Source organism: Macrotis lagotis, chromosome 1, assembly GCF_037893015.1.
Source record: "Macrotis lagotis isolate mMagLag1 chromosome 1, bilby.v1.9.chrom.fasta, whole genome shotgun sequence".
Taxonomy (NCBI): domain Eukaryota; kingdom Metazoa; phylum Chordata; class Mammalia; order Peramelemorphia; family Peramelidae; genus Macrotis; species Macrotis lagotis.
Window position 1 is genome coordinate 236167774 of NC_133658.1, and position 15814 is coordinate 236183587.

General features: G+C 36.7%; 1 protein-coding gene across 1 annotated transcript; it reads right to left on the minus strand.

Moving 5' to 3' along the window:
* Positions 1-366: 366 nt before the first annotated feature.
* Positions 367-1670, minus strand: LOC141515464 (prostaglandin-E(2) 9-reductase-like). Its single transcript, XM_074227058.1, has one exon. It carries the CDS (start codon positions 1430-1432, stop codon positions 458-460), a length of 975 nt encoding a protein of 324 aa, XP_074083159.1. The 5' UTR covers positions 1433-1670; the 3' UTR covers positions 367-457.
* Between the last annotated feature and the right edge of the window lie 14144 nt (positions 1671-15814).

The following is a 15814-nucleotide window of genomic DNA, read 5'->3' on the forward strand; positions in this document are numbered from 1 at the left end:
GGTGAAGTGAAAATGTATCCAAGAGCGATGAAGAGAGATTAAGAAGTTAAGAAGTTATTATGCTGGAAGTTATATCAACATATATGCTGAAGTACTTAGTTTAATGATAAGATTTGAATAAAGAGGAAGACTGTGAGCCAAATATTAGGTCTGATCGAATGAGTAAAGGTGACCTTTCTTGAGAAAGTGCCTAATACTAGAACTACAAGGTGCTAGAAATGCTAGAAAATTTCCTGATAAACTTTAAAATGCTACATACATGTATACCATTATGTTTGTCTTATGGGCATGAAAGAGCTTATAATAGAATAGCTACCTATAAACTCTGCATTGATGTTGAAGAATGACTTAATCAAAACACTGGATTTAATTTCCATGAAAAACAACAGAGTGTTCACTATTCCTTAGAGAGAATTGCGATGCTACAGGGTCAGAAATTTTTTGAGTCAGAACTTCATTAATATTCATCATTAAAAGGATAATTGGTGCATTCCTTAGAATGATCAAAGGTTAGATAGCGAAGGTTTTTGTTAAGGGAATCAATGAATTCCATATCTTCTGAAGTCAACTGGAAATCAAACACCTGAAAGTTCTCTTTGATACGTTTTTCATTGAAGCTTTTTGCCAAGACTACTACACCTCGCTGAATCTGATAGCGAAGAGCAACCTGGGCTGGGGTCCGATCATATTTCTTGGCAATGGCTCCCAAGACTGGGTCATTTAGAAGAATAGGAGTCTTTTCATCTACCCATGAAGCTTCTCTATGGGATCCCAAAGCACTATATGCTACCAATAAGATGTCCTTAGACTTACAGAACTCCAACAATTTACTCTGGTTCAGGTAAGGATGGCATTCCACTTGGTTGCAGACAGGTTTATATTTAAGCCTGGTTTTACTCAGGATCATCTCCAATTGCCTGTGGTTGAAGTTGGACACTCCAATAGACTTCAGGAGGCCTGCATCCTTACAATTCTCCATGGCTTCCCAGGTATCAAGCAAATCCACAGAGTCACTGATGATTTTGTGATTTTCATCCATTGGGAGTTTTTCTTTGCCAGGCTTAAAAGAGACTGGCCAATGGATAATAAAGAGGTCAAGATAATCAAATTGGAGGCTCTTCAGGGTCTCTTCCAGGGCAGGCCTGACTAATTCAGGGCGATGGTGTGTGCTCCAAAGCTTCCCTGTGTAGAAGATGTCCTCTCTGGTCACTGTCCCATCTGCAATCTTTGCCCAGATTGCCTGTCCAACTTGTTTTTCATTTTCATATCTGAAAGCCCCATCAATATGACGGAAACCCACTTCAATAGCCACTTTTGTGGCCATCTCACATTCACTTTTAGGAACACTTTTAGGTGCATAAGTACCAAATCCCAGCACTGGAATGGTATTCCCATCATTCATTGTTATCCTATGAGCTTTGGAAAGAGACATTTCTTTGACCGCAGGTAGGTCAATTTTGGGCAAAATAAGAAAACTCCCACACTATGGCTGACTCACACTTAGATCTCTTAATGAGTTCAAGTCACTATTTTCAGTTGAACTAATTCATAGGATACTGAAAGAATTGGGAGATGTGATTGTCAATCATCTTTAAATTATTGAGGAGAAGGAAAAATGCAAATATCTTGATTTCAAGAAAGGGAAGACAGTATAACCTCTGAACCATGTACCAGCGAGCTTAAGTTAGATTTCTGGCAAAATTCTAGAATGTGTTTTGAATTCAATGGTTAGTGAACAATTATGCTCACATAGAGCCAGCATGACTTCATAAAGACTAGGTTATGCCTGAATAACCTTATTTCCTTTCTGACAGTGTTGTTAAACTGCTCAATTAGGAAATGTTGCAAATTTAGCATATCTAGATTTTAGCAAAGCATTTGATAAAGCCTGCCAAGATGTTTGTGAAGAAAAGAGAGAAAGATGTAGAATAGGCAAGAATATAGTTAGGTTCACAACTTGTTAAATGTAATGAATAGGGATTAATGGTCCCATGTCATCATCGTAAAAGATTTCCAGTAGAGTATCCCAGTGATTTATGCTTGACTCTGTGCTATTAATGTTTTTATGATGTCTTAGATGAAAATAGATGTGGAATGTTCAACAAATTTGAAAGTGATACAAAAGCTAATAATGATAATCACAGAATCAAGATCCTAAAAATACTTGACAAATTAAAACACTGTACCAAAGTGAGTGGGATAAAATTTAGTGGATATGATCATAAATGTTATCTCTAGGTTCCAAAAATCAACCTTACAGATATGAATTGAAAGAGGTATTGATAAATAATAGTTTTTCTAGAAAAAAATTCTGACTTTTAGTGGACTTCATGTCAAACATGTTTTCAATGTGTATGCCAGTCAAGAAGGCTGATGTGATCTTCCAAGGCATTAAAAGATTCATAGCTTCAAGAAACAAAAAAGAGATAGTCCCACTGTACTCCACACAGAATAGATCTTATGAAAAATATTGTATTTATGGAAAGATTTACCTGAACTGATGGCTAAGCGAAGTGAGTAGAACCAGGAGAATATACATAGTAACAGCAATACTGTTATGATCTCAGGAATATAAAGATCTAAGACAATTCCAAAAGATTCATGATGGGAAAATGCTATCCACATCCAGAGAAAGAACTGATGGAGTCTGAATGGCTATTTAACCATACTATTTTTACTTATTTTTTTCATAATTTTTCCCCTTTTGGTCTATTTCTTCTTTCATAACATGATTCATATGGAAATATGTTTTACTTGGCTACATATGTAACTTTTATCAAATTGTTTATACTCTTAGGGAGAAGGAAAGGAGGGAGAAGAGAAAGAGAGAAAATTTGGAGCTCAAATTATAAAAATAAATGTTAAAAACTATCTTTACATGTAATTAGAAAAAACCCAAAATACTATTAAAAAACAATGCTGTTTTTAGTTCCGGATACTACAATTTAGGAAAGATTCTGATTAATGTGAAGACTAACTAGAGGGGGCGGCTAGGTAATGCAGTGAATAGAGCACTGGCCTTGGAGTCAGGAGTACCTGGGTTCAAATCCGACCTCAGACACTTAATAATTACCTAGCTGTGTGGCCTTGGGCAAGCCACTTAGCTCCACTGACTTGAAAAATCTAAGGAAAATAAAAGGGACTAACTAGAAAAGGACAACCATGAGGGTGGGGTCCTGAATACATGTCATATGAGTAATTATAACAGAGTTTATATACTGATTTAAAGTTTGCAAACCTTTTTACCAATGTTATCTCATTTGATCCCCATAACAAATCTGAGAAATAGATGCGATTATTATCTTCATTTTATAGAGGTTGCTGCTGAGCTAGATGAAGGTTAAGTGACTTGCCCAGGCTCTTGCAACTAGCAGATGTCTGTTGTAGAGTCAGGTCTTCCTGATTCCAGGTTCAACATCTATCCACTTTGCTACCTGTTTGGCATACTGAATATCACTGGCAATATTTGGGAAGATTTAACTTGGAAAAGAAGAGAAATTGGGAGGGAATGAGCGGAAATGATAACTATCTTTAAGAATTTCAAATTCTTTAAGAATTTGAAATTCTGAAAACTAAAAGAAGATTAGACATTTTCTGTTCAGCTCCAGAAGGGCAGAGTTAGAACTAAAAAGGGTCAAAACTGCAAAGAGGAAATTTTGATGTGCTGAAAAAATTTCTAAGCAATGGAATTATTGAATGTGTGATTTTGAATTTCTTCTGGCCACCTTCAGGGCCTCTCCTCCTGCACTTTTCCATTCAAACTTACCTTTCCTTTATCCTAAGTTCTTAGAACCTTGCATAATCGCCTTAAAAACTGATTCATCTGGCCACTGGAATTGACGTCACCTCATTGGGTTAAGAATCCCTGCCCTAAAGTTGGGCATAGGGACAAGAAGGGTACATAGACATTTTCTCTAACCCTTAAGAAATTCCCTCCACTATTCTTTCACAGTCCTGAACATTGCTACCAGTAGGCATTTCTTTGAGTTTTAACTTAATAAGTTAATAATTCTAGATTAATATTTAGTAGCTGACATTTATATAGGGATTTAAGGTTTGCACAAAGATTGTCTTATCTGATTTACATATTCTCACAGCATTCCTGAGGTAGGTACTTCAGGTATTCCCATTTTTTCAGATGAGTAAACAGAGATTCATAGAAATGAAGGGAATATTCCAAAGTCAAAGGTTAACATCAGAGCCAAGTTTCCAACTTAAGTCTCAAGGGGTTCTGTCCACTATAACAATTGTCAGGACAACTGGTAAAATGTCCCACTCATCAACTTCTTGTCTGACCCCCCATCACAATCTCTCATCACTTCATTCTTTCTTGTTTTCCCTAAGCCATCAACCCTACTCACTCTTCTTCCTTCACAACCTTGATCCAGTGGTTAACTGATTCAACTTTAAGCTGTCTTATATGATTAAATCTTTTGTTCTCTACTTACTTTTTTCCAAACTCCAATTCTTATTTACTTCTACCATCTGCCATTTGCACTCCAACTATTGTGTTTTACAATTTATTTTATTTTTCCAATTACATGTTATGAAAGTTTTTTCAACATTCATCTACATGTATATTTATGTTACATAATTTTCTTCCATTCTCTCTTCCTACCCCCTTCCCCTCAGCAGCAAAAAAATCAAGTGAACATTGCACATATACATTTGTGTTTAATATGCTTACCTATTAATCACTTTCTATATAAGGAATTAGAACTAAGAGAAAAGAAAGAAAACCATGGGATAGGAAGGAAAAAAACATAAGAGAAATTTTTAAAAAAGTGAGCTTAGCATTCTGAAATTTGCTATTTTGTTTTGTTTTTCTTTTCTTCATCTGGATGTGCATGGTGTTGCTGATAAAGGGTCTCTCAGGGTAGTCCTAAGTCTCTGAGTTGTTGAGAAGAACTGCATCTATCAAAGTTGATCAACTCACAATGTTGCTAATCTATACAATGTTCTTTTGGTTTTGCCCAGCATCAGCTCCTGTAATTATATATATATATATGCATATACATATACATATACATATACATATACATATATATATATATATATATATATATACATATATATATGGTATATGAAGGCTATGGAGTACTATTGTTCTATAAAAAAGTTTCTTATAGAACAATAGTACTCCATAACCTTCATATACCATAAGTTATTCAGTCATTCCTCAATTGATGGACATGCCCTCAATTACAAATTCTTTGCCACTACAAGGAGAACTGCTAAGAATATTTTGGAACATGTGGGGCTTTTCCCCATTTTTAATGATTTCTTCTTGATATGGGGCAAAGGATATGATCAGTTTTATTGCTCTGTGGACATAGTTCTATATTGCTCTCCAGAATGGTTGGATCATTTCACAACTCCATCAATAGTGCATTAATGTCCCAATTCTTCTACAAGTTCTCTGATCACTTTTCATTTTTGTCATCTTAGCCAATCTGATATGTGAGAGGTGATACCTCATAGTGGTTTTAATTTGCATTTCTATAATCAATAATGATTTGGAGCATTTTTTCATATAATTATATATATATATCTATATATATCTTTAATTTTTTGTTTCAAAACTCTTCAAATCCTTTGGACATTTCTCAATTGGAGAATGATTTGCAACCTTATAAATTTAATTCAATTCTTGATATTTTAGAAATGAGATCTTTATCAGATGCCCTAAATGTGAACATTGTTTCCCATTTTCCTGTTTTCCTGCTAATCTTAGCAGCATTGATTTTATTAGTACAAAACTTTTTAAATTTAATATAATCAAAATCATTCATTTTGCAATTTATAATGTTCTCTATTTCTTTTTCTTTTCTTTTTGTTTTTTTCAAGGCAATGGGGACAAGTGACTTGTCCAAATTACAGCTAGGTAATTATTAAGTAGTGTCTGAGGCTGGATTTGAACTCAGGTCCTTCTGACTCCAGGGCAGGAGCTCTACTGAGTAATGGTAATAAAGGGCATCCTTGTTTCACTTCAGTTTTATTGGAAATGTTCCTAGTTTATCCCAATTACATATAGAATTTGTTGATGGTTATAGATAAATATGGCTTATTATTTTAAGGCAAAAAACTCCATTTATTCTTATACTCTGTAGCATTGTTAATAGGAATGGATGTTACATTTTGTCAAATACCTTTTCAGCATCTATTGAGATAATCATATGGTTTCTGTGGGTATTGGTATTGATATGTTTAATTATGTTGAGTGTTTTCCTAATGTTGAACCATTCCTGCCTACTTGGTATAAATCCCCCTGATCATGGTGACTTATCTTAAGAATAATTTTCTATAATCTCTTTGCTAATATTTTATTTAAGATTTTTGTATCAATGTTCATTAAAGAGATTAGTCTATAATTTTCTTTGCCTGTTTTGACTCTTCTTGCTTTAGATTTCAGCACCATGTTGGTGTCAAAAAAGAAATTTAGCATACCTTCTGTTTCTCCTATTTTTAAAAATAATTTTTGTAGAAAAGAAATTAATTGTTTCTTAAATGTTTGGTAGAATTCACTTTTAAAGTCATCTAGATTTGGAGACTTTTTCTTAGAGAGTTATTGATAGTTTCTTCAATTTCTTTTTCTGAAATGGGGTTATTTCCTCTTCTATTAATCTGGATAATTTGTAATTTAGTAAATAGTTATCCATTTCACTCAGGTTTTATTGGCATAAATTTTATTGGCATAGCTCTGAATTATCTCTTTAATTTCCTCCTCATTGGTGGTGAGTTCATCCTTTTCATTTTTGATATTGGTAATTTGATATTCTTCTTTCTTTTTTAAATCAGATCAACCAAAGGTTTATCTATTTTGTTGTTTTTTTCATAAAACCAACTTAGTTTTATTTATTAGATCAATGGTTTTCTTGTTTCAATTTTATTAATCTCTCCTTTGATTTTCAGAATTTTTAATTTAATATTTAATTGGGGCTCTTTGTTCTTTTTCTAGTTTTTTAGTTGCATACCCAATTCATTGATCTCCTCTTTCTCTATTTTTATACATATAAGTATTTAAAGATATAAAATTTTGCCTAAAAACTGCTTTGCCTGTATCCTATAAATTTTGGTATGATATTACATTGTTGTCATTTTCTTAGGTGAAAATATTGATTATTTCTGTGATTTATTGTTTGATCTACTCATTCTTTAAAATTTATTTTGCTTCCAATTAATTATTGGTTTTTCTTTCCATAGCCCTTTTTTACATGTAATTTTTATTGCATAATGATCTGAAAAAGTATGCATTTATTATATTACCTTTCTGCATTTGATTATAAGGTTTTTATGACCTAGAACATGGTCAGTTTTGGTATGGATGCCATATACTGCAGAGAAAAAAGGTGTATTCTTTTCTATCCCCATTTAATTTTAACCAAAGGTCTATCATATTTGTTTTCTAAGATTTTAACTTAGTTCTTAGAGAGGGAGGTTGAGATCCCCCACGATTATAGTTTTCCTTATACAAGTCTCTTTGTAACTCATTCAACTTCTCTAAGAATTTGGATGCTATACCACTTGGTGCATATATGTTTAATAAGATATAATTTCATTGCCTATGATACCTTTTAAGAAGATGTTAGTTTCCTTTCTTATCCCTTTTAGCGAGATCTATTTTTGCTTTTGTTTTGTTTGAGATCAGGATTGCTACCTCTGATTTTTTTTTTTACTTTTGCTGAAGCATAATATATTTTGCTCTAGCCTTTAACCTTAACCCTATGTGTATTTCTCTACTTCAAATGTGTTTCTTGTAAACAGCATATTGTAGGGATCTGGTTTTTAGTTTATTCTGCTATCTACTTCTGTTTACAAGAGAGTTCATCTCATTTACATTTCTAGTTAAGATTACTAATTCTGTATTTCCCTCCATACTATATTTCCCCTTTTGTACTTTTCTCTTTCTTTCTCTCTAATTCTTCCTCATCAATGTAAGTTCCCTTTCCCCTTTCTCTTTTCTTTTAAATTTTAACTTTGTTAACTTTCACTTATACCTTCCCTTTTATTAGTCCCTTCTTTTCTTTTCTTTTCCTTCTCCTCTCCCCACCCCCAACTTTCCTGAAGGGTAGGATAGATTTTTAAACCCAATTGGGAATGTATATTATTCTGTCTCTGGGTCAAATCTATTGAGTAGAATTTAGTCAGTGTTCATACCCTTCCTTCTTTCCCTCTATTATAATACATCTTTGTGCCTCTTCACCTAATGTTATTTATCCATTAATGCCTAACCTTTTCCTAAGATAGTGCTTATTTTTATGGTTTTAACCCTGTCTTGTACTTCCAACCCCTTTGTCAAAATAAACCACTTTTATCTGACCTGATAGAAGTGCTATTCTCAAAAGTTGACTGATTTATTGATAAACTGCATTGTCTCATATTCACTAAGTATACTCCCCTCTTTGTTCCATTAGAAATACATTTCTCAAGAGTCATGCATCACATAAAATTATAATCACTTTAAACCTTATCCTCTTTTCTTTTTCTTTTCTTTTTGAAAGACAATGGGATTAAGTGGCTTGCCCTAGGCCACACAGCTAGGTTATTATTAAGTGTCTGAGGCTGGATTTGAACTCAGGTACTCCTGACTCCAGGGCTGGTGCTCTATCTGCTGTGCCACCTAGCTGCTCCCCCCCCCCCTTATCCTCTTTTCAAGTACTTTCATAGAAACATAGTCCTCATGAGCCAAAGCATCATGAAAAGTCAAATCATTTCATAAATCATTTATATCCTGCCCCAAAGCATATTTCCTCCAATTGTATCCAAAGCACCAAGTAAAGCAAAATCTTTTCATGTTTTCATGTCCATTCCATCTAAGTATACTCTCTCCCTCAGTCTCTATAGTACTCCAATCCTAGCCCTATAGCCTTCCCCAACCAAAGTATCAGGTACACTCCCTTCCACTGTCTCCTTAGCACACCAACTACAGTACTAAAACTTATTAACTAAACCATGTATTAAGATAAAATCACTTCCTTATCTCTTTACATCTAACCCTTTAAAATAGGTTCATACCTTCTGCTCTATGGTACTACAAACCTCTGAGTATCTAGTAAAGTCACTTCTGATTCAATTAAGTAAGAACTGAAGATCTCTCCTTAAGAACTTTAGAATTGATTGTAAGGCACAGGAGACACTGGCACAGGACTGCCCAGTATAGGATGCTCTTATCAGAGAAAGTGCTGAGGTCTTTGAGCAAGGCAGAATTAAAACAGCTCAAAGGAAATATGAGAGATTAAATTTAGAGTAAACACCCCAGGTGTTCACCTGGACTATTTGTGCTCAACCTGTGGTAGAGTGTTCTGAGCTTGTTTTGCTATGATCAGCTACAGTCAGATTTACTATAATTTGTCTCAAGCATAGTGATGTCATTTTGTTCTTATTTGATAATTAAGGACAAGAACCAACTAAACTCATATCCTCTAAGTGCAATTTCTTCAATTATATAGAACCCTTTAACAATACATTCAAAAAGAAATACAATTCTCAAGAGTTACAAGTGATATCTTCCCTTGTAGGGTTGTATACAATTTGATGTTCTTGACTAACATTTGTCTTATGCATCTCTTGAGTCTTGCATTTGAGGATAAAATACTCTGATGAGTTCTGGACTTTTTATCAAAAAATTTTGGAAGTTCTCTATTTTATTGAACTTTTATCTTTTACCCTGACAAAATATGCTAAATTCCAGGGCAGTAAATTCTTGGTTGTAATCCAAGGTCCTTTGTCCCCTGAAATATATTCCAGGCCCTCTGATCATTTAATGTTGCAGCTGTGTAATTCTGTGTAATTCTGATTGGCTTTCTTTGTATTTTAATTGCTTCTTGTTGATTGCTTGCAGTATTTTCTCCTTTATTTGAGAATTCTGGAATAGTACTTAGAGTTTTTATCTTGGAGTTTCTGGAGGTGTTTTGTGTAGTCTTTCAAGGGTAATTTTATCTTCAATGAGATATTTCACATTTTCTTCTAATTTTTCATTTATTTGGTTTTGAAGTAGTGACTCCTGATTTCTGGTAAATTCATCAATCTCTCTTCTTTGTCTGAAGGATTTGTTCTCCTCAGAGAGTTTTCTTATCTCTTTTTCCATCTGGCCAATGTTGCTTTTTAAAGCATTCTTCTCCTCCATAACTTTTTGAACTGTTTTATCCATTTGACCTAAGCTGGTTTTTAGCATGCTATTTTCTTCAGCATTTTTTGGACTTCCTTAACTAGGCTGCTGACTTCATTTTCATATTTTTCCTGCATCTCTCTCATTTCTTTTCCCAGTTTTTCTTCTAACTCCCTCATTTGATTTTCAAAGTCTTTTTTGAGCTCTGTCATAGCCTGAGCCCAATTTCTGTTTTTCTTGGAGTCTTTAGATGCAGGAGCTTGTGCTTCCTCATCTTCAGACTGAGTATTTTGATCCTTCTTGAGCTCATTTGCAAAATATTTCTCAATGGTGTTCCTCTTTTTTCTCTGCTTGCTCATTTTCCCAGCCTTAGCCTGTTTTTGGGGTGCTTCCTGAGCTTTTGGGACACTCCCACAAGGGTCTCAGTGTGAATGACCATAAGCACCCCTCCTGCCACGGGGCTGAGGTGAAGGGGGCCCCTGCTGTTCTATGGGGGGGCCTAGACTGTGATCAGGATCTGAATATGATCAGAGCCCCAGAGTCCTGTTCCAGGGGCAGAGGACAGAGCTCTGCAGTCTCTCTCTCTTCACTCCCCTCCCTAGGTTCAATGGTCTTATGCCCTGGGGGCTCCTGCTTACCGACTCCACCTGCTTCTGTTCCTGGATCTGGGCTGCTGGCTGTGTGCCCTGAGGGCTGGGCTCCACGTGCTTGCTCTGGCAGAGGTCCCCCTGCTGTTCCTCCACTTGTGCTTGGTGCTCCCTGGGGTGTAGCTCAGGAGACTCCCCTGCTGCTGTGAGCCCTGGCTCCCAGTACCCTGGGGCTGCCTCTGGGAGGCTGAAGTTCTTTCCCTCTGGTGGGCCACCCCTCTGGTGGGCTGCCCCTCCAACCCTGGGGAGCAGAGCCTTTCTGCTCTTTTCCAGGTTACCTGGAGTAGGAGAACTGCCTCCCTGGGTCCCTCTGTGGGTTCTGTCTCTCGAAAGTTTAGTTAGAGTCCTTAGCTTATGAGTTTTATCAGAGAGCGCCTAAGAAGCGATCCTTTCTTGTCTCCATCTTGGCTCCACCCCCTGGTAATTTTATCTTCTTGATCTAGTATATTGGAAAAGTTTTCCCTGATCACTTTCTTTTTTTTTTCATTATCATCTGAAGAGATTTATTTATTTTTTTAAGGAGATTTATTTTTAAATGAATAAATTTCCATTTAACGAATGGGGAATCACTAGTCTTGAAATAATATAAATTTCATTTAATCTTTTTTTTAATTTATTTTTATTCTCATTTTGTACAAATGTTTTTCTTTACATTAATAAAATATACTTGTTTACAAGTAAACAAAATACCCCTCCCCCCATTGAATATAGATAGACTTGCTTGGGCAAAAAAGTAAAGGGGGGAGAAAAAAAATTAAAATTAAAAAAATAATAGTAATAATTGTAGGTATGGCCAGGTGGTGCAATGGAAGAAGCATCAGCCCTGGAGCCACGAGCACCCGAGTCCATATCCAGCCTCGTAAACCCAATAATCACCCAGCCATGTGACAGGCAAGCCACCCGATCCCTACTGCCCTGCAAAAACCAAAAGAAGAAAAAAAAAAGACCCAAAATAAAATAAAATAGTAATAATAGTAGGGGTGGCTGGGTGGCAGACAGAGCATTGGCCCTTGAGCCAGGAGCACCTGGGTCCAAATCCGGCCCCAGACACCCAATGATCACCCTGCTATGTGGCCCCAGGCAGGCCACCCAGCCCCACTTGCCCTGCACCCTCCCCCAAATAATAACAAAAAATGTGTTTCAGTCTTTGTTCCAATACCATCAACTCTGTCGTGAGTGGATCACATTCTTTATGATAAGTCCATCACAAAAGTTACTTCCATATTTTTCTACCATTGCCATTGCTGATCACAACTCCCTCCTTTCTTATTTCTCCACTACCATGTACTATATTTTCTCTCTCCTTTCACTCTGACTCTGCTGTAGGGTCACTGAGTGGCGCAGCAGACAGATCCCTGACCCTGGGGCCAAGAAGCCCTGAGCCCCCATACCACCCCTTAGGCCCAGAATCCACCTGGCCCTATGGTCCTGGGCAGGCCATCCAATCCCAGCCCCTTGCAAGAAGTAAAAAAAGAAAATGTGTTATATCTGACCACTGTCCCCCCATGGTCCATCCTCTCCTCCTTTATTCACATCCCCACCCCTTCCCCCTGCTCCCCCCTCCTTCTTACTCCAGTTGTCTATACCCCATTGAGTATATTTGCTGTTTCCTCTCCTAGCCATCTCTGATGAGAGCAAAGGTTCCCTCATTCCCCCTTGCCTCCCCCCTTCCATATCATTGCAATAGCTCATTGTAATAAAAAAAATCTTATTATGTGAAATAGCTTGGACTATTCCCCCTCTCCTTTTTCTTTCTCCCATTCCATTTCCCTTTTTTTCTTATTGACTCCATTTTTACATCATATTTTATCTTCAAATTCAGCTTTCTCCTGTGCTTCAACTATAAAAGCTCCCTCTACTTGCTCTATTAACTGAGATGGTTCATATGAATATTATCAGTATCATTTTTCTATACATGCAGTTCATCCTCATTAAGTCCCTCATATTTCCTCCCTCTCCTCCAATCTCCATGCTTCACCTGAGTCCTGTATCTGAAGATCAAACCTTCTGTTCAGCTCTGGCCATTCCAAAAGGAACCTTTGAAATTCCCCTGGTTCATTGAAAGTCCATCTTTTTCCCTGGAAGAGGACATTCATCCTTGCTGGGTAGTTCATTCTTGGCTGCATTCTAAGATCTTTTGACTCCCACAAGGGTCTCAGTGTGTGAGGTTCTGTCCTCCCTCCTGGTCTGTGAATGACCATAGGCGCCCCCTTCTGCCACGGGGCTGAGGTGGGGGGGGGGTCCCTGCTGTTCTATGGGGGGGCCTAGATTGCGATCAGGATCTGAATGTTGTCAGAGCTCCAGAGTCCTGTTCCAGGGGCAGAGGACAGAGCTCTGCACTCTCTCTCTCTCTTCACTCCCCTCCCTCAGCTCAATGGGCTCATGCCCTGGGGGCTCCTGCTTACAGGCTCCACCTGCTTCTGTTTCCAGGTCTAGGCTGCTGAAAGACCAGGCTGCGGGCTGTGTGCCTCAAGGGCTGGGCTCCATGTGCTTGCTCTGGCAGAGGTCCCCGCTGTTCCCCAACTTTGTGCCCGGTGTTCCTCGGGGTGCAGCTCAGGAGACTCCCCCACTGATGTGAGCTGAGACTCCCAGTGCCCTGGCGCTGCCTCCGGGAGGCTTAAGTTCTTTGGCTCTGGAGGGCCACCCCTCCGGTGGGCTGCCCCTCTGGCCCCAGAGAGCAGAGCCTTTCTGCTCTTTTCCAGGTTACCTTGAGTAGGAGAACTGCCTCACTGGGTCCCTTTGTGGGTTCTGTCTCTTGAAAGTTTAGTTAGAGTCCTTAGTTTATGAGTTTTTATCAGAGAGCTCCTAAGACTCGATCCCTTCATGTCGCCATCTTGGCTCCACCCCCCCCCCCCCCCCCCCCGCCCCATCACTTTCTAAAAGATATTTTCCAGGCTCTTTTTTGATCTAGGTTTTCTGCTAGACCAATAATTCTCAAAAGGTACTTAACATTTCTTCAGTTTTTTCTACCTTTTGATTTTGTTTGATGGAATTTTGGATTCTCATAATTCATTAGTTTCTATTTATCCAATGTCTAATTTAATTTTATTTTCTTCAGTTAACTTTTGTGTTTCTTTTTCCAGTTGATTAATTTTACTTTTTGCTGAGATACATTCCCTTTCTAGTTGGTTGACCTAAGTTTTAAATGAATATAATTTCTTTTCCAATTGATCAGTTTTATTTTTTGAAGAGTTGCATTCTTTTTCCAGTTGGTGATTTTTAATTTTAAAGAAGTTGATTTCTTTGGTCAATTTTTTCATAAATTTCCTGTATGACACCCATTTCCTTTCCCCATTTTTCTTCTTCCTCTTTACTTTGGTTTTTAAATTCCCTTTTTAAGCTCTTCTATGAGGTTTTGGATTTGACTTAAATCCACACATTCCTCTGAGACTTCCCATGTAAGTAATTTATTACTTTTTGTTATCTCTATCTGCATAGTAGATTTCTATGGTTAATGTTTTTTTAGTATTTTTGCTCATTTTGATTGTTGAGCTCAGTTCCTGGGGTATAGGGAGTATGGTCCCAGGCTTTTTGTGATGGGGCTGGGGTTTGATCCCTGGATTTTCCAAGATGTTGCCTAGGCAGTTCAGGTGTTGCCTGTACAGAGGTTTATTTCCCCTTTTATGTACAGCCTCTGCTAATGCAGTGGTTTGTTTCCAACCTAGTTCTATCTTTTGCCCAAGTGTTCCCAGAATTCAGACTTTGTCTGGGGTTGGGACTCTACCTGTTGGTTTGATATATAGCATGTAGGACCTGGACTGCACTGTAGCTAAAAGCCTCCTATTGGCTTTCCCACTCTATTGCCTAGCTAGCCTTTATTTTCCCTTTTCCCCTGAAAAGAGACAGACCTTCAATGAATATCCTCAATGATGTGTATAGTTGAAAACTTCTTTTGATTTTTTTTTTTGGGTGGGAGCTGTAGTTTTAATGTCTAGGTAGAGTCATTTAATGTTGTGTAGGAAAAGGAGCATGCTATCTTCATGCTGCCATCTTTGCTCTGCCTATTCTTGTGTTATGGATGGCATTTTTGAAGGAAGTCACTCTAAACTTTAGTGAGCAAATTTTTGTGAGATTAATGGCTACAGCATCATAGATTCATAGATTGAGAGTTAGAAGAGATATCTGAGGCCAAACTAATCCTAGTGCCTCATATTAGCAAACTGAAGCAAAGGATTATTAAATCATATGTTTATGTTTTGATCTACTAAATAGAAAGTATTTTCACAATCAACAATAAGCATTTTGTCTTCTCATTATCTATGAGTTTTGGAAAATTTATAACTTTAAACACAATACATTCTGGAAAATTGCTTGTAAATGCCTGCCTATTCTTCATTAATAACATCACTGAGGATACCCTTCATACACATAGATTACTCTTGTACAAATTTTATGGAAATGGAAAAAAGGAATGTGTGTGAATAATTGACAATGAGTTACCTTTTATTATTAATTTTTATTAAAATTCTATTTCTATTTTAATTATTATGAATAAAATTTCACAGTTTTAACTTTCCTTTCTAATAAATGGACTTATTTTTCAATATTTTCTAATTTTTATCATCTCTAATTCAGATTTCCTATATGCACACTTATATGAATCTATGCTCTTTTCATCTTTATCATCAGTGTAATTTTAATTCCTTCTTTAAACCATTTGGGACTGAGTATTCAAATGATGTGGATACAATCACTCTTAATCATGGAAAAAATCTCAATAAAAATTCTTTGCAGATCATTTCCATTTTTCTGTGGTTCATTGTCCTTAAATTTTCATCCTTATTTGCACTCAGGATGATTTTGCTTGGTCTTGGTCTTTTTATAGTTTGTACTTTCTTTAAGTTAGCTTTTACCCTCAGTTGCTTCTCTATTTTATGAAGTGATGCTGCTCTTAAATACAATCCTTCTGCAAAAGATTTTTAAAAATGAATTTAGATTCTATGTAATTGCCCTTGGCTATCATATATCTCTTCTTGGCAAGCAAATGAAATGATTGCTGACTGAGATACGTTTTATGATCTTTTGGTTGCTATGAGCACTTGATTTATATGGTTTAAAA

Coding starts and splice junctions, on each gene's coding strand:
- LOC141515464 (XM_074227058.1), bottom strand. CDS start 1,432: ATGTCTCTTTCCAAAGCTCATAGGATAACAATGAATGATGGGAATACC.